At 61.4% G+C, this 17,422-nt stretch overlaps 1 protein-coding gene across 1 annotated transcript in view; it reads right to left on the bottom strand.

Moving 5' to 3' along the window:
• The window catches only part of COL20A1 (collagen type XX alpha 1 chain), a 41,115-nt gene extending 24,990 nt beyond the window's left edge, over positions 1-16,125 (bottom strand). The window contains 10 exon segments of the mRNA XM_086702690.1: positions 2-174; positions 453-611; positions 1,372-1,536; positions 1,933-2,052; positions 2,461-2,619; positions 3,296-3,418; positions 3,634-3,771; positions 3,932-4,075; positions 10,365-10,475; positions 12,458-16,125. Coding sequence (XP_086558816.1) covers positions 2-174; positions 453-611; positions 1,372-1,536; positions 1,933-2,052; positions 2,461-2,619; positions 3,296-3,418; positions 3,634-3,771; positions 3,932-4,075; positions 10,365-10,475; positions 12,458-12,575 — 1,410 coding nt within the window. The 5' untranslated portion in view covers positions 12,576-16,125.
• Between the last annotated feature and the right edge of the window lie 1,297 nt (positions 16,126-17,422).

The raw sequence follows: 17,422 nt of genomic DNA, 5'->3' as shown, positions 1-17,422 counted from the left end.
CCTCCCTGGGGGCGCCACCCCTGGAAGGCTGCCACACGATCCGATACTTGAGGGGCAGCTGGGGGGCTGGAGTCCAGGACAGGTGGACGCTGGAGGAGGTCACCTGGGTCACGACCAGGCCGGTGGGAGTGAAGAGGGTGTCCGGGGAGGAGGGGCTGCCCGCTGTCGATGTAACTGTGGGACGGGGGGAGAGTGGCCAACAGCCCAGCGGGCAGCCTGCGTTACCGGCTCCCCCTGCCCTCCCTGGCAGGCACTTCCGGGAGGGGCAGGTGTCGTCCTGGCCGCAGACACCCTCAGAGCCCCGAGACCCGAGGAGAGAGGGAGTGCAGGACGTACCCCAGAGGGGCCGCAACCGCCCCGCCCCTTTGCCCGAAGCAGGCGGGCGGGCAGGGCCGGGCAGGGCTGCAGCCAGCCAGGGGGGCCCTGCCCTGCCACCGCCACCCGCTGCTCACCCGGGGCCCTGCTCCTGCCCTGGACCTCCTGGCAGATGAGGCGGCTGAGCAAGCCGGCCAAGGTGCCCAGCTGGGGAAAGTCCTGCACGTTGTGGACCGTGATGTCCAGCGGCTGGGACGCCAGGAGCTGTAACTCGGCCTCGTCCGCGTTCTTCACGCCTGTTCACAGGGTACGGCGGTGAGGACGCCCCGGCCCCGCCCACCAGGCGCCATTGCCCCATCTTACAGCCGAGACCTCTGGGCCCCTTGCCTGAGTCGCCCCGCAGTTCGAGGGGCCTTCCCAAGCCCCGTACCCAAGATCCTGCGGGCCCCAGAGCCGGGTCACCTGCCAGGCCCCCCCGAGAGACTGCAGCTGGGCGCTGCTGCGGGTGGGGCTGGACCCCCGGAGGCCCCTTGCGGGCTGTGCCCTGCTTGCCTGGGTCTCTATGGGGTCTGGGGCCGGGAGGGAGGCCAGCGTGCTTTCCTCAGAGTCCCACAAACCCCCAGACCTTCCCGTGAACCTGGGGCCTGGGACACGCCTGCATGAGGGGGGCTGGGGCACCAAGGAGGCCCACTGCCCCCAGGAGCCCCCCGCACCCGCAGTTCCTTTCTCGAGGGACAGAGGTGATAACTGACCGGGGGCGTGAGCAGAACAAGGTCGCTGGGGGTGCTGGGCGCCCGTGGAGCCCAGAGCACGGAGCACACGCAGCGGGGCAGGTGCACACAGGGTGTGCAAACCGGGAGCCCCACGTCTGCACGCCCCCTTGAGCGCCCACGGGTGCGCAGCTCCTCGAGCAGGGACTGTCCTCCCTGTGGCACGGGCGCCACGAGACCTCCAGCCCGGCTGGACAAGTAGGGGAGCAAACTGACCCTGCGGCCGACCCTGTGGCCGGGGCTGCCACGCCGTGAGAACCCCAGCGGGGGGCCAGGGGCCACTCACCCACAGCAAAGATGTCAACACCCAGGTCCTTGAGGGCACGGCCAGCGGCACGGGCATCATCTTGGGACTTGCCGTCCGTCACCAGAATCACCACCGTGGCCGCCTCTGGACGGGGCCCCGCCCCCGGCCGCAGGTTCTGCTCCAGCACGTGTGACAGGGCCAGGCCTTGGGCACAGCGGTGGTAAAGGGCATGTGGCCCCAGGCGCCCCTCCTGGTGCCCTCCCTGCCCGGTGCCACCCCACCGGCCACTGACCCCAGCACAGTGCCCACTGAGTCAGTCCTGGCCCCTCCAGGGGGAGGGGCACCCAGAGGCAGGGACCACCCCCTTCCCTCAAAGCACCGCGAGACCCAGGGTCTGCCCGTGGGAGACGGCAACCCCCGTTTTCATCAAAGGTCAGCAAGGAGAGATTTGCTTTTTACAAAGGTGTGACTCAGGCTCAGCGCCCACATAGCACTTGGCTGGATCAGCGTCCAAGTTTCCAAATCTGGGAGGCTGACCTGCGGGACGGAGACCCGAAAACAGAAACCCCCGGGGTGGGGCCGCTGGGAGCCCAGGCAGACCTGTGAACGTGTTTCCCCCTTTGTAGCGGAGGCTGCGGACAGCGGCCAGCACGTCCTCCTTGGCGCCGAAGGTGCTGAGATCCCACTCAGTCTGGGGGTCTCCACTGTACTGAGTCAGGCCTGCAGCGGGGGCAGGGTGGGTGAGCGGAGGCCCCATGCGCAGCCTCACCAGGACGCCAGGAAGGCCCCCCTGTTCCACACTGAGAGGTCACCAGAACGTGCCCCGAGGAGCCAGCTGTCCCACCTGCCCCTGTGGGGACCCCCCCCCCCCAACCTGGCTGTCCCACCTGCCCCTGTGGGGATTCCCACACGCCCCTGTGGGGATGCCCCTGCCTGGCCTGGCAGGGTCAGCCTGTCAGCTACGGGTGAGACCCACTGGTGGGGCTCTCCTGTTTCCCCAAGAGGCTCTGGGCCTCTGCCCTGACTTCCAGTTCCTTTGAGCTGGGCGTCCCCCGCATGCTGGTAGGACTTGTGGGGACACCGGGGGGGGGGGCAGGGCCACGAGGCAGGCAAGGGGCCGGTACCCACCGACTTGGACTTTATCCGGCCCGATGTCAAAGGGCTCGATGACGCTGGCCAGGAAATCTTTGACCTGCTGGAAGTGGCTGTGGCCGATACTCCAGGACCCGTCCACCAGGAAGATCATGTCCACAGGTGTAGGGGGTGTGCAGCGGAACTGGGGGCTGGCTGGGGGGGAGGGTGGGTGGCGAGGAGCTGGGCCAGGCCCACAACACCACAGGGCTACCCCCCCAGCTGCTCTGGGCCAGCTCCAGCCCCCCAGGATCTCCTTCCCTGGGGCCGAGGGAGAGGGAGGGGCCACGGGGCTCTGGCTGGAGTGAGGGGGGTGACCAAGTCCCTACGTGAACGTCGGTCCCTGTGTTGGCCCCCGGAGCACCCCCAGAGAGGGTTAGTGAGACGCCCGGGTGCTCGGGCGGCCTCGGCAGTGCCGGTCCCCCTGTGCAGTTGTCCACGTGGGGGCGGGCCAAGGGGGTGCCCACTGGGGCGGGTGGGGGTCAGCATGGCTGGCAGCTCTGGGCTGAGGTCTCACTGGCTTGTCCCATGACCTAGGAGCTCTCTGGAGATGACGGAGCCACTGCCCGGGTCGGGGGCTTCCTGAGAGTCCGCACAGACAAGTCCTCCGGGCTGAGCGCCCACCCCCCGCCCCCAACCGACCCCGTGACAGACCCCTCGTGAAGACTCCCAGGTAGGGGAAGTGCAAGGAGACCCCCCTCTAATGGGGGACACGGTCCCGCCTACAGGGCCTCACGGGCCCACCAAAAATGCCCCAGCTGTCTGCCCTGCCCTGGGTCACACGGGAGCAGCCACCTGGGAGCAGGCAGGGGCTGGCGCCCTGGTTGCTTACCTGGCTTCTCGGTCTTTCCCTCGGGGGCCCTGGGGTGGCTCTGCCTCTCCAGGTCTTTGGTGGGCTGAGAAGGGGCCTTGCCCCCGGGGCCCCTGGGCGGGCGCTGCTCCTCACCGAGCAGTCCTGGGGGGACACGGCTGTGTGTCAGCACTTACCCGCCGCACGCGGGCAGCAAGCAAGGCACACTGGGGCCCGTGCGCAACCCCAGCGGTGACCTGTGCCCCCTGATCTGCGTGAAGCCAGGAGAGCGGCCGGCACGCTCCAGGTCAAGCTGGAATGTGGGGTCCCCCGGGAGGAAGCGCCCCGCCCCATGAACAGAGCAGACCCCAGCGACTTACCCTCATCCCACCGGGAGCCGCCAAGAGTGGGCGGGTCTTGGCTCGGGGATGAGGCGACTGGGGGCTCCGGGGCTGGGCTCCCCACGTGGGAGGGCGTGGGCTCCGGGGCTGCCCTCAGGGGCCTCTTCAGCTCCTCTACTGCAGAGAGGGACGAGGGGCTGGGAGCAGAGTCGGGGGGGGGGGGTGGGCAGGGGGGCTACGGGAGAGCCACAGCTCCAGCCAGAGCAGGGCCAGGGTCCCGCTCCTCCCCACGCGCAGGCTCTGTGGCTGGGCTCCAGGGGCGGGGTGATGGACTTACTCACAAACTCCCTCTGTGCCAGCAGGGTGGTCCCTGAGCCAGTAAGCCGGAAGATCTGCACGGTGTAGCCCTTGGAGGGGCTCAGGCCCCCCACCGTGGCCTTGGGGGCCTTCGTGGTCAGCATCACATCCTGCTCCGCGTCCCCTGGGGTGGGGAGAGAACAGGGACGGGGGGAGGTCTTTGCTCCTCTCTGTGGGGTCTGACGGGAGGGACTGCACTCTGGGGAATGAACTGAAAGGGAATGCCTGTCCGTGGCTCCATGGCAGCAACACGTCCGTGTCCTTGACGAGGACTTACCCTCCATGACTTATGCACACGTCCTCCAGGCGCCCAGCACAGCGTCCTCGGGGACACCTTGAGGACGTGAACATGGGGGCACACGGAGAGAGGAAGACGGGGGAGTCGGGGCCCCCGCTCTGCCCTCAGCACTGTGGTTGGACCGCATGGTGCCAGCCCGCAAACACCTCCGCGGGTCTGAGGCCGAGGCTGAGTTTCAAGCATGAAAAACAAGCAAAATCCCAAAGGGGACGCGGCTGTCTGCTCAGAGGAGACACTGAAGTGGGTGTCAGGGGGCGCCGGGCACCTGTCCCATCTCCCGTGCCGGGCAGGGGAAGGGGTAGGAAGGGCCGGCACCCCTGCAGATGGAGAGAAGGCCGACTCTGCCCTGTTGTGTGGCCAGCCTGCACCGGGGGCACGCGAAATCCAAGGAGTCGCGGAATTGCCGCTGTCGTAATTAGGAGCCACTTTGTCAGGCATTCACTGTGTGTGCGTCACGTTCATCAAGTTGCGTGATTTTCACAAACCCACTGCCCCCACTTTGTAGGAGGGAAAACCGAGGCCCCAAGGACCAAGCCACATAATCACTCAATGGTGGAATCGGGATTTAACCCTGTCTGTCAGATGCCAAGCCCACCTGCACAGATGTGTGATTAGCGAGCAGTCGATGGGGGGATTCACGTGTGCATGTGTGCACGTGCGTGCGGGCGTGGACACACACACACACACACACACACACCCTGCCCTGGCCCGGTGCTCACGCCACACAACAGGGCCTCGGGGATTCTGGACTCCTGGCTTCTTGGGATCAGCTCTGCTCACGCTCACCCCCTCCCAAGGGCTGCCGTTTCTCTCCTCCAACCCCTCTCGGGTCCCACCGCCTGCCCCTCACCCCCACCCCACCGGCGATGCAGCTGGCTTCACGTAGCCAGGGCCTCACATATGCTAGGTCCTAATCCCGCATTCCCACAAACTCTTACAGGCCTGTCATCGTTAAAAGAAGCCAAATATTTTGTGAAGGTGGAGCACTGAACAGATCGCAGGCGAGCAGCTCTGACGTGTGAGCTCAGTAAGCGCTGACCGAGGCGGCCGTCGCTCTCGGCTTTACTGCAGGGCACCTGCCCACCTGTCCGCCGCGGCGCGTAGACCACGGGCATCGGCGGACTTGGTAGACCACACGACCCTCCGTCCGTAAGAGCTAGAAGAACTAGATGGAGGATTTTTTTTTTTGGGGGGGGGGACAGAGAGAGACAGAGCATGAACGGGGGAGGGGCAGAGAGAGAGGGAGACACAGAATCGGAAACAGGCTCCAGGCTCCGAGCCATCAGCCCAGAGCCCGACGCGGGGCTCGAACTCCCAGACCGCGAGATCGTGACCTGGCTGAAGTCAGACGCTTAACCGACTGCGCCACCCAGGCGCCCCTAGATGGAGGATTTTTAATTTTTTTTTTTTCAACGTTTTTTATTTATTTTTGGGACAGAGAGAGACAGAGCATGAACGGGGGAGGGGCAGAGAGAGAGGGAGACACAGAATCGGAAACAGGCTCCAGGCTCTGAGCCATCAGCCCAGAGCCCGACGCGGGGCTCGAACTCACGGACTGCGAGATCGTGACCTGGCTGAAGTCGGACGCTTAACCGACTGCGCCACCCAGGCGCCCCTATTTTTTTTTTTTTTAAGTTTTTTTTTTCAACGTTTTTTATTTATTTTTAGATGGAGGATTTTTAAAGAAGCTGCTTGCTGAGAGCTGCTGAGGCCACGATCCAAAACCCAGAGCAGGGATGCAGCTGCTAGGGCGCCCCTACAGCAGGCCTGGCCGGGGCCGTGCTACAGGCTGAGTGCTTGCATCCCCCCAAAATCCACACGTTGACCTCCTGCCCCCTAAGGTGACCGTGTTAGGAGGTGAGGCCACGGTGAGGTGAGTGGTCGTGAAGGTGGAGCCCCTGTGATGCGGTCAGTGCCCTTCTGAAGAAGCCCCAGGAGTGGGCACAGAGACAGGACAGCTGTCTGTAAACCAGGAAGAGGGTCCTTACCAAGAACCCAACGGTGCCAACACCCTGACCTCAGATGGCCAGCCCCCCAAACTGTAGGGACTGAATGTTGTTTAGGCTGCCCAGTCTGGAGGGCTTTGTCAGAACAGCCTGAACTGGCAACGCAGGGAGTCTGGAAGAGAGGCCATGAGGACAAAGGTTATGGGGGCTTAAGCAAGAATAGGAAGTCTGGGCTGGAAGTGAACTCTTGGCACATGCCCCCGCGTTTTTGGGTCGAAACCATAAAGATCTACCCTTGAGAGCAGGGGTGAACGGGAATAGACCAGCCCTTGAAGGGACTGGAGCCCAGCTTCAAATACTTCCAACCTCTAAAATTTAACAAAGATTACCCCAAACTGCTAGTTCCCATTGCCTCTGTCAGAAACATAATTTTTTTTAATTGTTTTAAATGTGTATTTATTTTTGAGACAGAGAGAGACAGAGCATGAACGGGGGAGGGTCAGAGAGAGAGGGAGACACAGAATCTGAAGCAGGCTCCAGGCTCTGAGCCGTCAGCACAGAGCCCGACGCGGGGCTCGAACTCACAGACCGTGAGATCATGACCTGAGCCGAACTTGGACGCTGAACCGACTGAGCCACTCAGGCACCCCACAGTTTTTTTTTCTGGAGGAAGACAATGTTACATAAGGTCATAAATTATTTCTGTAAGCTTTCACAACGGCTGGTACTCAATGCAACATAACCAGGTGTACAAGGAGCAAGAGGAAGTGATAGAAAGTTAAGAGAAACAACAGACAATAGGAAGAGACCACTGATTTTTCTGGACAAGTTACGGGGCTTTTAAATAATTATGCAAACTAGTTTGAAGATTTAGGGATAAGCCTATGAAGTTAGGTGTCAAACTAGAAACAGTAAAAAAGAAATTCGAATGTAAAAACCAAATGGATATTTTCCAAATGGAAATTCTAGGATGGAAAAACAAACACTTGAAGTTAGGAATTCTAAAAATGACTTAACAGCTTCTTACGCACAAACGAAGAGATGAATAGTGGAGTATAGGTCAGAATAAAAACACAACATTAAGAACGGAGAAATAAAAGAATTAAAAATATAGAAGAAAATAAGAGGCACAGATACAGGAGAGGGCCCACATGTGTGATGAGAGTCCCACAGAGAGAAAAGACAGCAAACAGGGCACAAGTGATATTTGCACAGACTTGGCTAAAGAATTCTCCAAAATTGTACGACAGTAAGACCCAGACCCAACAAGCCCCATGAATCTGCAGCGAGGTAAGAAGAGAGCCACACCAAGAACATCAGATTAAGTGTGCTCAAAATTAAACAGAGGGAAAAATCAGAAGGCAGTCAGGAGGAAGGAAAGCGAGGAATTACATCTCACAGGGCAATAATCAGGCTGGTAGCTGAATTCTCGAGAAAACACAATAAAAGCCAGAAGACGGTAAAAGGGTTCTTCAAAGTGCCGAAAGAAAGTGCCCGCTCCAAATTCTATACCCAGCAACAGTATCTTTCAAGCACAAAGAATGAAGACACTTTCAGGCAAACAACAAAACAAAAGCCCAGAGAATTTGCATCTGGCAGAACTGTACTGCAGGAAACGCCAAGGAGTATTTTCAGGCAGGAAAAAAAAAAAAAAAATCCCAGATTGGAAGACTCTGGAAGGAATAAAGAAAAGGGGTGTACATGTGAGTTGTTCTAAATTAACATCACGTCAACTACAGTAATTAAAATGTGCTCTGAGATTTAATATAGATACAGAATTAATGTGCATAGAAAGGGGATGAATGTGGCTGTGATGATCAGAGGCCTTGTCTCTACCGGGGGAAAGGCGGTGTAGCGGCCAAGTATAGGACTTGCTGACAAGTTAATGTCCTTGCTGGTGGTCGTCTCCGGGGTGATCGCCACATGAATAAAGGAACCATAACTACCAAGATGATGGGGACACAGAATAATAATGAGAAGTGTTCAATAATCTCATACCTACTGATCAATCCTAACTTCACAAAAAAAGAGACACCAGACACTGTGTACCTCCATTTGTGGCACAGTAGAAACGGCATAGAATCACTCATAAGAATTTCTGTCAACAAAATATAACCAGATTGGAATCTGACCAACTTCCGGGGCAGAAGTGCCAGTCTACAGGGGATACAGGGAGAGAGGAATGGTGTGCGTGGCACCGTGGAGATGCCATCAGCAAAACACAGAACGTCGGGAAAGCGATCTTCCTTACTCAACAAATAAACGTCAAAGAAAAGGGGAGAGAGGAAACAGTTGTAGAGTAAAGACTACTTGAGACATAGGAACCACATAAAATGCGTGGACTCTGTTGGGATAGCAATTCAAAGAAGTCAAGTATAAGTATTTATCAGACAAACTGGAAGATGAGAACACAAGAAAATATTTAATGGCACCTCTGAAACATTTTTACTTTTTAGGCATGCTACTACTGGAGTTATTTCGGAGTCCTTCCTTTTAGACAAAACTACTAAAATATTCACAGACGGGATTATATGACTACGTGACGTCTCGGATTTGCTTTAAGATAACGCAATATATAGAAGGAGTTGGAGAGAGATCACGAAATATTGGCCACATATTGATAACGGTTGAGAGTAAGTCATGGGAATGTGAAGTTCATTATACCACACTCTCTTTTAGGTGTTTAATTTCTTCCATAAAAATTCAGTTTCAGAGAGGACAAGGAGAAAAAAAAATCATAACAAGTATAACAAAAGATAAATCGGAAAATGTTAGATTTAAACCCAGATACATCAGTAATTTCATTAAATGTAAATGGGGAAAAAAAAATCTCAGTTAAAAGGCAAAGATTGTCACACAGGACAAAACCAACACCAATTACGTGCTCCTTGGAAGGCGCATCTATGGTGACAGGTGACAGAAGGCTGAGTAGATGATGTAGTGCAGGCAGCGCCCAGCAGAGCCAGTGGCCCTGGTGCAGAGGGACACCTGACGAGAGGTAATGGGCAGCACTCCACAGCAAGATGGAGTCATGCCAGACTCACACGCACCTATTCACATGCACCTGAACACAGCCTAACATACAAAGTCCACTGAGGCAAGCAGAGGAAGACGTTTCTACAAGCCAAGCAGGGGTTAAAGTGCTTCTCTCAGTGACTAATAGGATAAGTAGACCAAAAGCATTAACAAAAATAGAAAAGATTTGGGGTGCCTGGGTAGCTCAGTCGGTTGAGCGTCCGACTTCGGCTCGGGTCATGATCTCACGGCTCGTGAGTTCAAGCCCCGCGTCAGGCTCTGTGCTGACAGCTCAGAGCCTGGAGCCTGCCTCGGATTCTGTGTCTCCCTCTCTCTCTGTCCCTCCCCCGAGCACACTCTTTCCCTCTTTCTCTTTCTCTTTCTCTCTCTCCCTCTCTTTCAAAAAATAAACATTAAAAAAAGTTTAGGGGCGCCTCAGTGGTTTGGTCGGTTGAGTGTCCAACTTTGGCTCAGGTCATGATTTCACAATTTATAGGTTCGAGCCCCACGTTGGGCTCTGTGCTGACAGCTTGGAGACTGGAGCCTGCTTCCGATTCTGTGTCTCCCTCTCTCTCCACCCAACCCCTGCTTGTGCTCTCTGTCTTTCAAAAATGAATAAACATAAAAAAAAATAGAAAAGATTTGAAAAACAGGATGAGCAGCCTTGGCTTAATTAAAATATTAGAAAACTACCCCCAAGTCAGAAAGGGGTCATTCTTGGGAGCAGAGACAGATTGGAGCCGGGGGAGGGGCCTGAGTGGGCTGGGGGAGCCCCTTCCCCCTCCGGGGCGTGCCACTTCCTGCAATTACACACTCAGGGTTGGTGTGTCAAATCTCAGTTTTTGAAGTTTTTAAGACCAGCAGCCAACATCACGCTGGGGGTGCTCTGTGGCTGTACCTTCGCAGGGCTCTTGGCCCCCCTCCTGCAAAATGTCCGTTAGGTAGGCGTGCAGAATTCTGGAGGGGAAGCTTGAGGACAGACTCGTTTCTTCGAGAGACACTGGCTGACCCTTCTGGGTGTGCCGGATGTGGGGACACAGCGGCGGGACCTTTAAAGGCTCTTCTTCCGCCACGTTCCCCGTGCCAGTGGGGCAGACGTACACGGGTGTGGGACGATGGGCAGGGCACTGGCACCCCTCCCAGGGGCACCTTACCTGCCATGGGCTTCACCTGCACCAGGTAGCCAAGGCTGCTCCCCTCCGACTCCGACCACTTCATCTGCAGCCGGTCCTCAGGCAGCACCGCCAGCCTCAGGCGGCCGCTCTCTGGGGAGACAGCACCAGGTGGTCAGGGCTGACCCGAGGACAGCACCAGAGAGTTTGTGCCCCCTAAAGCCCCCACCCCCGGTGCCTTGGCCCCACTGGGGACAACTTGAGAACCCGGGGCCCCATCTGGGGCTGAGAGGGACCACCTGCTAGAGCCAAGGAGGGAGGCCTGGCCGGCTCTGCCGAACGGGGCCCAGGCCAGCATCCGGGATTGGCAGAACAGCCTGGTTGGCATCCCCAGCGTGGAGCCCATGGGGTGGCTGCTGCCCTGGGGCTCGGAGCTGCCTGATTCCCCCATCCCCACCCCCCAGAGTCCACATAGCCCTGGAGGGGAGCTGCGGCCGTCCTGGGAGGAGGAGGGTGGTGGAGGATGGGCCCTGGGACACAGACTGGCCTCTCGGGGAAGCTTCCGGGAACTCTGTGGCAGGAATGGCTATTTTTGGAAAATAGGGACAGAGATGGGCCTCTTCTGGATGCCCCTACTGAGAGATGGGGTGTGGGGAGCAGGGCAGGGGTTGGGGGGGGTCCCAAGGCAGGCACAATGACCAGTGGTTCAGAGTGGGAAACAGCTGGGCTGGGCCCCCGGATGGGCCAGGCTGCTCGCTGGGAGCACCAGGGAACGTCTGATGGGGCAGCCATAAAAAGCCATTTGTGAGCAGGGACCCCCCCACCCCCCAGCTCCTGCTCATGAAAAGGCTTCTGTGTCTTGCTGGGCCGCTGACACCCTGGGGGAGGCATCCCAGATGCCTTTGGGGTCTGCATGTCAGGGGCCGTGGTGGGGCACAGGGCGGACAGCGGGGGGCCTGTCCCCTCAGCAGGGCCATCCCCGGGGAAGACAGCCCAGACATGTGGGCCCCCACCCACCCTGGCCTCCTAGGGGCCGGGAGACCATCCATTATACTGAATGAGTCCTGACCTCAAGGTCTGTGGGCTCACAAGTGACTTGGCCCCACCTTGGGGTGGTCCTGTCAGAGCCACGGGGACCCGGGACACGACCCAGCGGCAGTTGCCAATGTGCAACCAGAACTAAGGAGACATGCCACAAAAGAGTGGTTGGCGGACTCCACACCAGGTGTGGCCACGCGTGTGCCCCGCTGCCGTGACCGTGTCAACAGAGACCACGAGTCAGACGCAAGGGGATTTGGGCAGTAATCCGGGCAGTGACGTGTGGCCTCCTGCCCTCACTCGACTCGGGGGGAGCCCTCTCGGCGGGGGGCACAGCCGGGGCACTGGCGGCCAGACACCGGCCCTCCCAGAATCCGTCCAAACCAGCACCCCGCGCGGGGAACACGGCAAGGAAGTCCGTCCGGCTCCGCAGCCGTGTCCCTTTTGGGGTCACGTCACTCCCCCAAAACACATCACTCCCACAGGGAAACACTGTAAATGCCCAAGAGGAAGCGATCGGACTGAAAAGGCCCCTGGCTAGACGCGGTGCAGCGGCCACAGGCGCTGGCCACGCGGGTGCCGAGGACAGAGGCAGGGCGGCCCTGCCTTCTCCCAGTGCCTGCAATTGTCAGAAGCAGGCGGCAGACAGCAGAGAACAGTGCTCTCCTCCGGGGGGACAGGAGGAAAAGGGGGCTCCGCTTTCTACTCTAGATTTGTGCCGTCTGGAAACTTTCTGCTGAGGAGGTGTCCTGAATAACGCAAAACAAAACACGACTGTAGGAACTGGATGCAAAACGTGTAAATGCGATAAAAACAAACGAGAAAACAACAGCATCCCCGGGCTGGGCCGGAAGACGGCAAGGCCAAAGGTCCAGCAAAAAGCGGAGGGCGACGCTTTGGGCAGAGGAGCACAGGTGGTCCCCGGCGTCCCGTCTTTCCTCAAGAGCACGACCTCGGCCTGGGACGACGGCTCCCAGGGAGGGTCAGGAGCAGGAGGCAGAGCAGTGGGGCCTGTGCCCTGGGCGGGCGTGGCCTGGGCTGGGGTTGGGCGCTGACTGGGGCCACCTTCCCAGGAAGCACCCCCGCCACGTCCTTACCTCGTCTCTGGCCGAGTCCCACGGCAACACCCAGCCACAGCCAGAGGCAGACCCCGAGGTGGGGGCACACAAGGGCACTCGTGGCGCACCGCCTGTGGGAGACGAGGTCGTGGACCATCTTCCGTCCGTCCAATCACTCCTGACCACCCCAAGTGCAGTGATCTGGGGAGTCCTACACCCCACAACCGCCCACACCCTGCCCACAGCAGACCGGTGTCCTGCATGACCTTTGTGGAGAGGTCAGCCGCCCTTCCCCAACCCGCCCCCAGATGCATCTGGCCGTCACAGCCTCTGCTCCTACCTTCCACCCCCAGGACACCCTCACAGGGGCGGCCTGGGTCCTGACTGCTGGCCAGGTCCCTCTCTCGTCATTAGAACAGAATGCTCCCAGGGCCAAGGGGCCTGGGGAGGGAGCTGAGGCCAGGTGGGGGCAGCCTATGGTGTCAGGGTGGGGACTGGGGCCCCAGACTGAGCACAGCCCCTAGGATCTCGTAGGGCCCCTCGGCCAGCCCCAGGACCAGCTTCTCAGCAGGAAGTACAGGTCCTTGGAGGTGGGGAGGGGCCACCGTCCCATCCGTGGCTGCACACAGCCTGGGGACTGCCTCTGCTGACAGTGCAGAGGGGACACACAGCACAGAACCTCAGGACCCCCGCCAGTCCAGCCACACCCAGGGGAGGTGGGAGCCAGGACCGTCTCATGGAACTGCCCAGCTTATGGGCGTCCTCAGGGCCGCGGAGGGCCAGAGGGCAACGCACGGGCTATCTGGACGCTCCAGGTCCCGGGACCTGCCTGATCCACATCCTGAAGCCAGACCCCTCCGCCCCCGAGAAGGCTGACCGGACCCAGTGGGACTCCTTCCAGGAGCACAGAGGTCACGGCTGTGAACAGGAACCCTCTGGACAGTCTGCCCTCCCTGCCCCAGGACTTGTTGAAAAGGCAAGATCGTCCTCACATCACAGACCCAGCAGACCACCGGTGGCCCTCCTCCTCCCCTCAGCCCCCAGGACCACAGGTGAGTCACCAACCTCCTCCTGGGTGTGGGTGGCATCGCTCGGTCGGTCCCTGTGCACTCACATCCACTCTGGTCCCGCTGCAGCCACGAGGGGCCGGGGCTTATGAAGGCCCCTTTCCTCAAGACGTCACTGCCTCGGCCCAGCCCCCACCCCCCCTCCCCCCCGCCTCCTCCTCTCCCCAGGCTCTCCGCCCTTCCCATCTACAGCCCAAGATGGGGGTACAGAGTCCCAGTGCGTAGGACCGCATCGCCGCAGGGCAGGGGTCTCTCGGGGGTGGGAGAGGGTGCACCAGCCAAATGCCTTTATCCCTCCATCCTCTTTGGGTCTGCCCCAAAGAGGGGCTCACGGGGGAGGCACCTCAGGGACACGGCCACCACGTGTGGTCTGAGCACCAGGCTAGGGGTGACGGGCGTAGGTACCTCCGGCAGGCTAGCAGGGTGGGGACGTATCAGCCTCCACTTCCTCCCTGCTCCTCCTCAATGAGCCCCAGCGCCCAGGCCCATGCCCACACTGGCCTCTTCCCAGAAACCTCTGCTGCGCTGCCCCACTGGCCTTGCAACAGCCCTCCCCGGTCTGCAAGGGCCAGCCCGGTGTGGCCCCGCCCACGTGGGCAGACCCAGGCCCAATGCTTGGGCAGGGATGCTGACCAGACCGGACCCCGCCCCAGCCCCACCCGACTTGGAATCGCCCCACCAAGGAGCCGATGGGTGAGCAGAGCTGACTAGCAGTTGGTCGCCAGGGGCTGGCAGCCGCTCTGGGTCCAGCTTCCCGAGACAGAAGCACTTTGGTGGGTGGGCACAGCCTGGGGCTCTTGGGCGGGGAGGCCAGAATCTGAGACCTGGTACTCACTGCAAGCTGGGAGCATTTGGGGGGGCGAAGGTCAGGGGCTGGGTGCTGCTGGGGGGGGGGGGGCCCTTACCCAAGACCCATGGGGGCTTATCCCCTCCCCGGACTCCTGGCCACAGGGAAGACCCCGCAGGACCAGCCAGCGCCCCTGCCTCACGCCTGCTGGTCTACCAGCCCCAAACCCGGGAACACTGCGGGGGGTGGGGGCCCACGGTCTCAGGTCTGGGCCAGGAAACCGGGGCGGCTCTGTCCCAGGTGGCCGAGTGCCCCTCCCCCGGTCCTGGCTGCGCGGTGGGCCCAGCTGCGCAGTCAGTGCTCCTGCGGCCGGGACGGGCCTCAGACCCCGGGCCACACGAGCTCTCGGACATAGCCAGGGAGCGCCTGTGCCCAAGGACCCGAGCCGGACAGCGGAAGGACGCAGCACCTGGGAGCTGGCCCTGCCCGGTCCTGGGACCCACACCCCAGCCAAGCCCCGCACGCCTCAGTGGGGCCCAGCAGCCACGGACAGCCGTGCCCCGGGCCTACCGTGTCTGTCCGTGGCTCACAAGTGCTCAGGACACACGTCTGCACTCACACGCACCCACTGAGGTGCCACCTGCACGCGCACAAGCCGGTCGGCTCCTCGGTGCCCTTGGCTGGACCCTGTCCGCCCCTCACCCAGTGCCTGCCCATCACCTCTGATGCCCCCGAACCCCCCGAACCAGTTAGCAGCGTCGGGGCCGCCCAGGACCCCAAGAGGACGGGACAGTACGGTACTGGGTGCTGGCCCCTGGCTGAGCAGGGCCCCATCGCCCTTCCAGAAACAGCACAGCAGCCTGCCCGCGGGCTGGCACGTCGCCCCCATCACGGGCCCTCGCTCCGGCGTGCACAGGTCCTCCCCCAGTCCTGGCCTCAGGGGAAACTGGTCCTCAGCACGGAGAAGCTTCCTGCGTGGCCCCCGACATCCATGCTCGGGGCTGCGGGGGCCGGGCCGCCCCTGACCACACCCGTTGGCTCAGACACCGCAGACACGCCAGAGGGCAGGGCCCCCACCGCCCAGTCATCCCCACCCAGACGGCCCCCGGGAAGGCCCTGGCTCTGGGTGTGAGGGGTCAGGGCCCGCCGGGCGGCTGAACTGGGCCACAGCAGAGGTGGACTTGTGTGAGGGCTCGGCCGGCGGGGCGCGCAGAATGCCACGGTCGTGGGGAAGGCCGGAGGGAAGGGGGCTGAGGGGGTTGGCCTTCGCGTGCGCCCACCCGTCCGTCCTGGCGTCCGGCGAGGGGTCTGGGGCCGAGATGGCGGAGCCAACCGGGAGGCCTCGACTGGCGGTGGTCCTACCAGTCCCTGGTCAGCCTGGCGTCCCGCAGCCGGGGTCCGGGTGGGACCCCTCACAGGCAGCCAGGGGGGCAGAGGGCGGCTTCGCGGCCTCTGGCCCCGTCTCTCACCAGGCTGGCCCGAGGGGGAGACGGCTGGCCACCAGCACAGGTGGGGGAGGCCCACGGGGATTCGGCCAAGAACTGACCCAGGACTGCCCCATGCCCCCTGGGCCCCACCCAGACCTGCCTTCCCGCTTGGCACCCACTGTCTTCTGCCCCGGACAGGATGGCCCACGGGAGACCACCCAGGAAGAAAGCTCCGGTTCTGGAAACTCCACTCGGCATCCCCTGGCTGTGCCTCCCTCTGGCCCCACTTCCCCTGTCAGGGGACTTCAGACCATTTCTGCCCAGAGCCAGGCAAGCTGCCACGGGCCCCGGGTCCCAGGCAGACACCCACTGGAGACCTCTCTGCCCCCCCGGGAGGTGTCCCACCTGCACCTCCAAGAGCCCCAGGCCCCGCCCAGCCCGTCCCCCCATCTGCAAGCACATGCTGAAAGTGGCCTTTGGGGCACTCACCCAGGTCACTCTGTTCCCGTGTGCCAGTGACCCCTGCACAGGAGAGCACCAGACCGCCGCCCAAGTCCTCAGCCAACACAGCCTGTGGCCGCGGGCACCCCACCCGGGCTCCACCTGGCACAGTACCAAGGGCATCGGTCTGCCGCCCTAAGGGTCTTGGACCACCGCATCCCAGCACCCCAGGAGGGGTCTGGGAGAACACCCCCTTGGCCAGACCACGTCTGAAGATACAGCATAGACCTGACCACTGCACTCAGCATGACAAAGAAACTCACTCTCAGCGTGGCCTCCCAGAGGAGAATTTACTGAAGAGTAACGGCCTGAGCGTCGGCCACTGAAGCCCCCGGGGCCGACAGCAGAGCCCCCGGTTCCCACCCTGACGGAGGAGGAGGTTCCAGTGCAGAAATCAAACCCACGTCCCACAGGGCACCGACCCCGGAGGATGCCCATAGGGGTGACAGCTGGCCCCGAGCACTCTCCTGAGCACCGGCACCCTGTGACACTCGTTCCCAGGACGGCAGACCGACCACGGGGCCTCTCATCACCCTGAGGTTCTGACCTCTGATCCAGGTACGGAGGCCGCCGGCTCAGTGACCGACATCCCCAAACGGCAGCCAAACACCGCAGGTGCTCCACACTGGGTGTCCCTGTCCTCCGACAGCTGTCTCCTACAGGGAGAGCCGTGGGCCGGGAGGCCGTGACACGCCGGCCCATCACACGCCCCAGACCTGACACGGGCGGTCACGGCCTGGCTGCCGCCAAGCGTCCACGCCGGGCCGGCCCGTCCCGTGACATGAACGGCTAGCAGCGTCCAGAGCACAGAGGGGCCACATCCCGCACGAGTCACGCCAGGACTGAGGCACACGCGGCACCGGGTCAGAGGTTGGCTGACAGCCACGTAACGGTCAGGAGGCGGGTGCGGGAGAGCAGGCACCACAGCCGAGAGCCGCATGCAGGCGTGTCACACTGACAGAACGACCCGTTAGTACTAGGCCGTGACTGCGGAGGTGGGACGGACACGTGGTGGCTGACGGCCACGTGGGCTCTGGGTGGACAAGGAGACGCAAACGACGCTGCAGGCCAGGCCGCGGGCGCAGGACGCGCTGGCAGGGACGGGGCGCCGGCGGCCCAGCCCGACGAGAACTCCCTCCTCGCCGCAGACGGCCGGGGCGGCTTCCGAACACGGAAACAAACCCGGGACAGCGCCACGTGCTGCTCGTCTGTGAGCCCCGGG

The sequence above is a fragment of the Puma concolor genome, chromosome A3 (assembly GCF_028749965.1).
Source record: "Puma concolor isolate L17-30 chromosome A3, mPumCon1.1.hap2, whole genome shotgun sequence".
In the NCBI taxonomy this organism is placed as follows: domain Eukaryota; kingdom Metazoa; phylum Chordata; class Mammalia; order Carnivora; family Felidae; genus Puma; species Puma concolor.
Note: the sequence above shows the minus strand (reverse complement) of the source record. Positions and strands in the feature narration are given on the sequence as shown.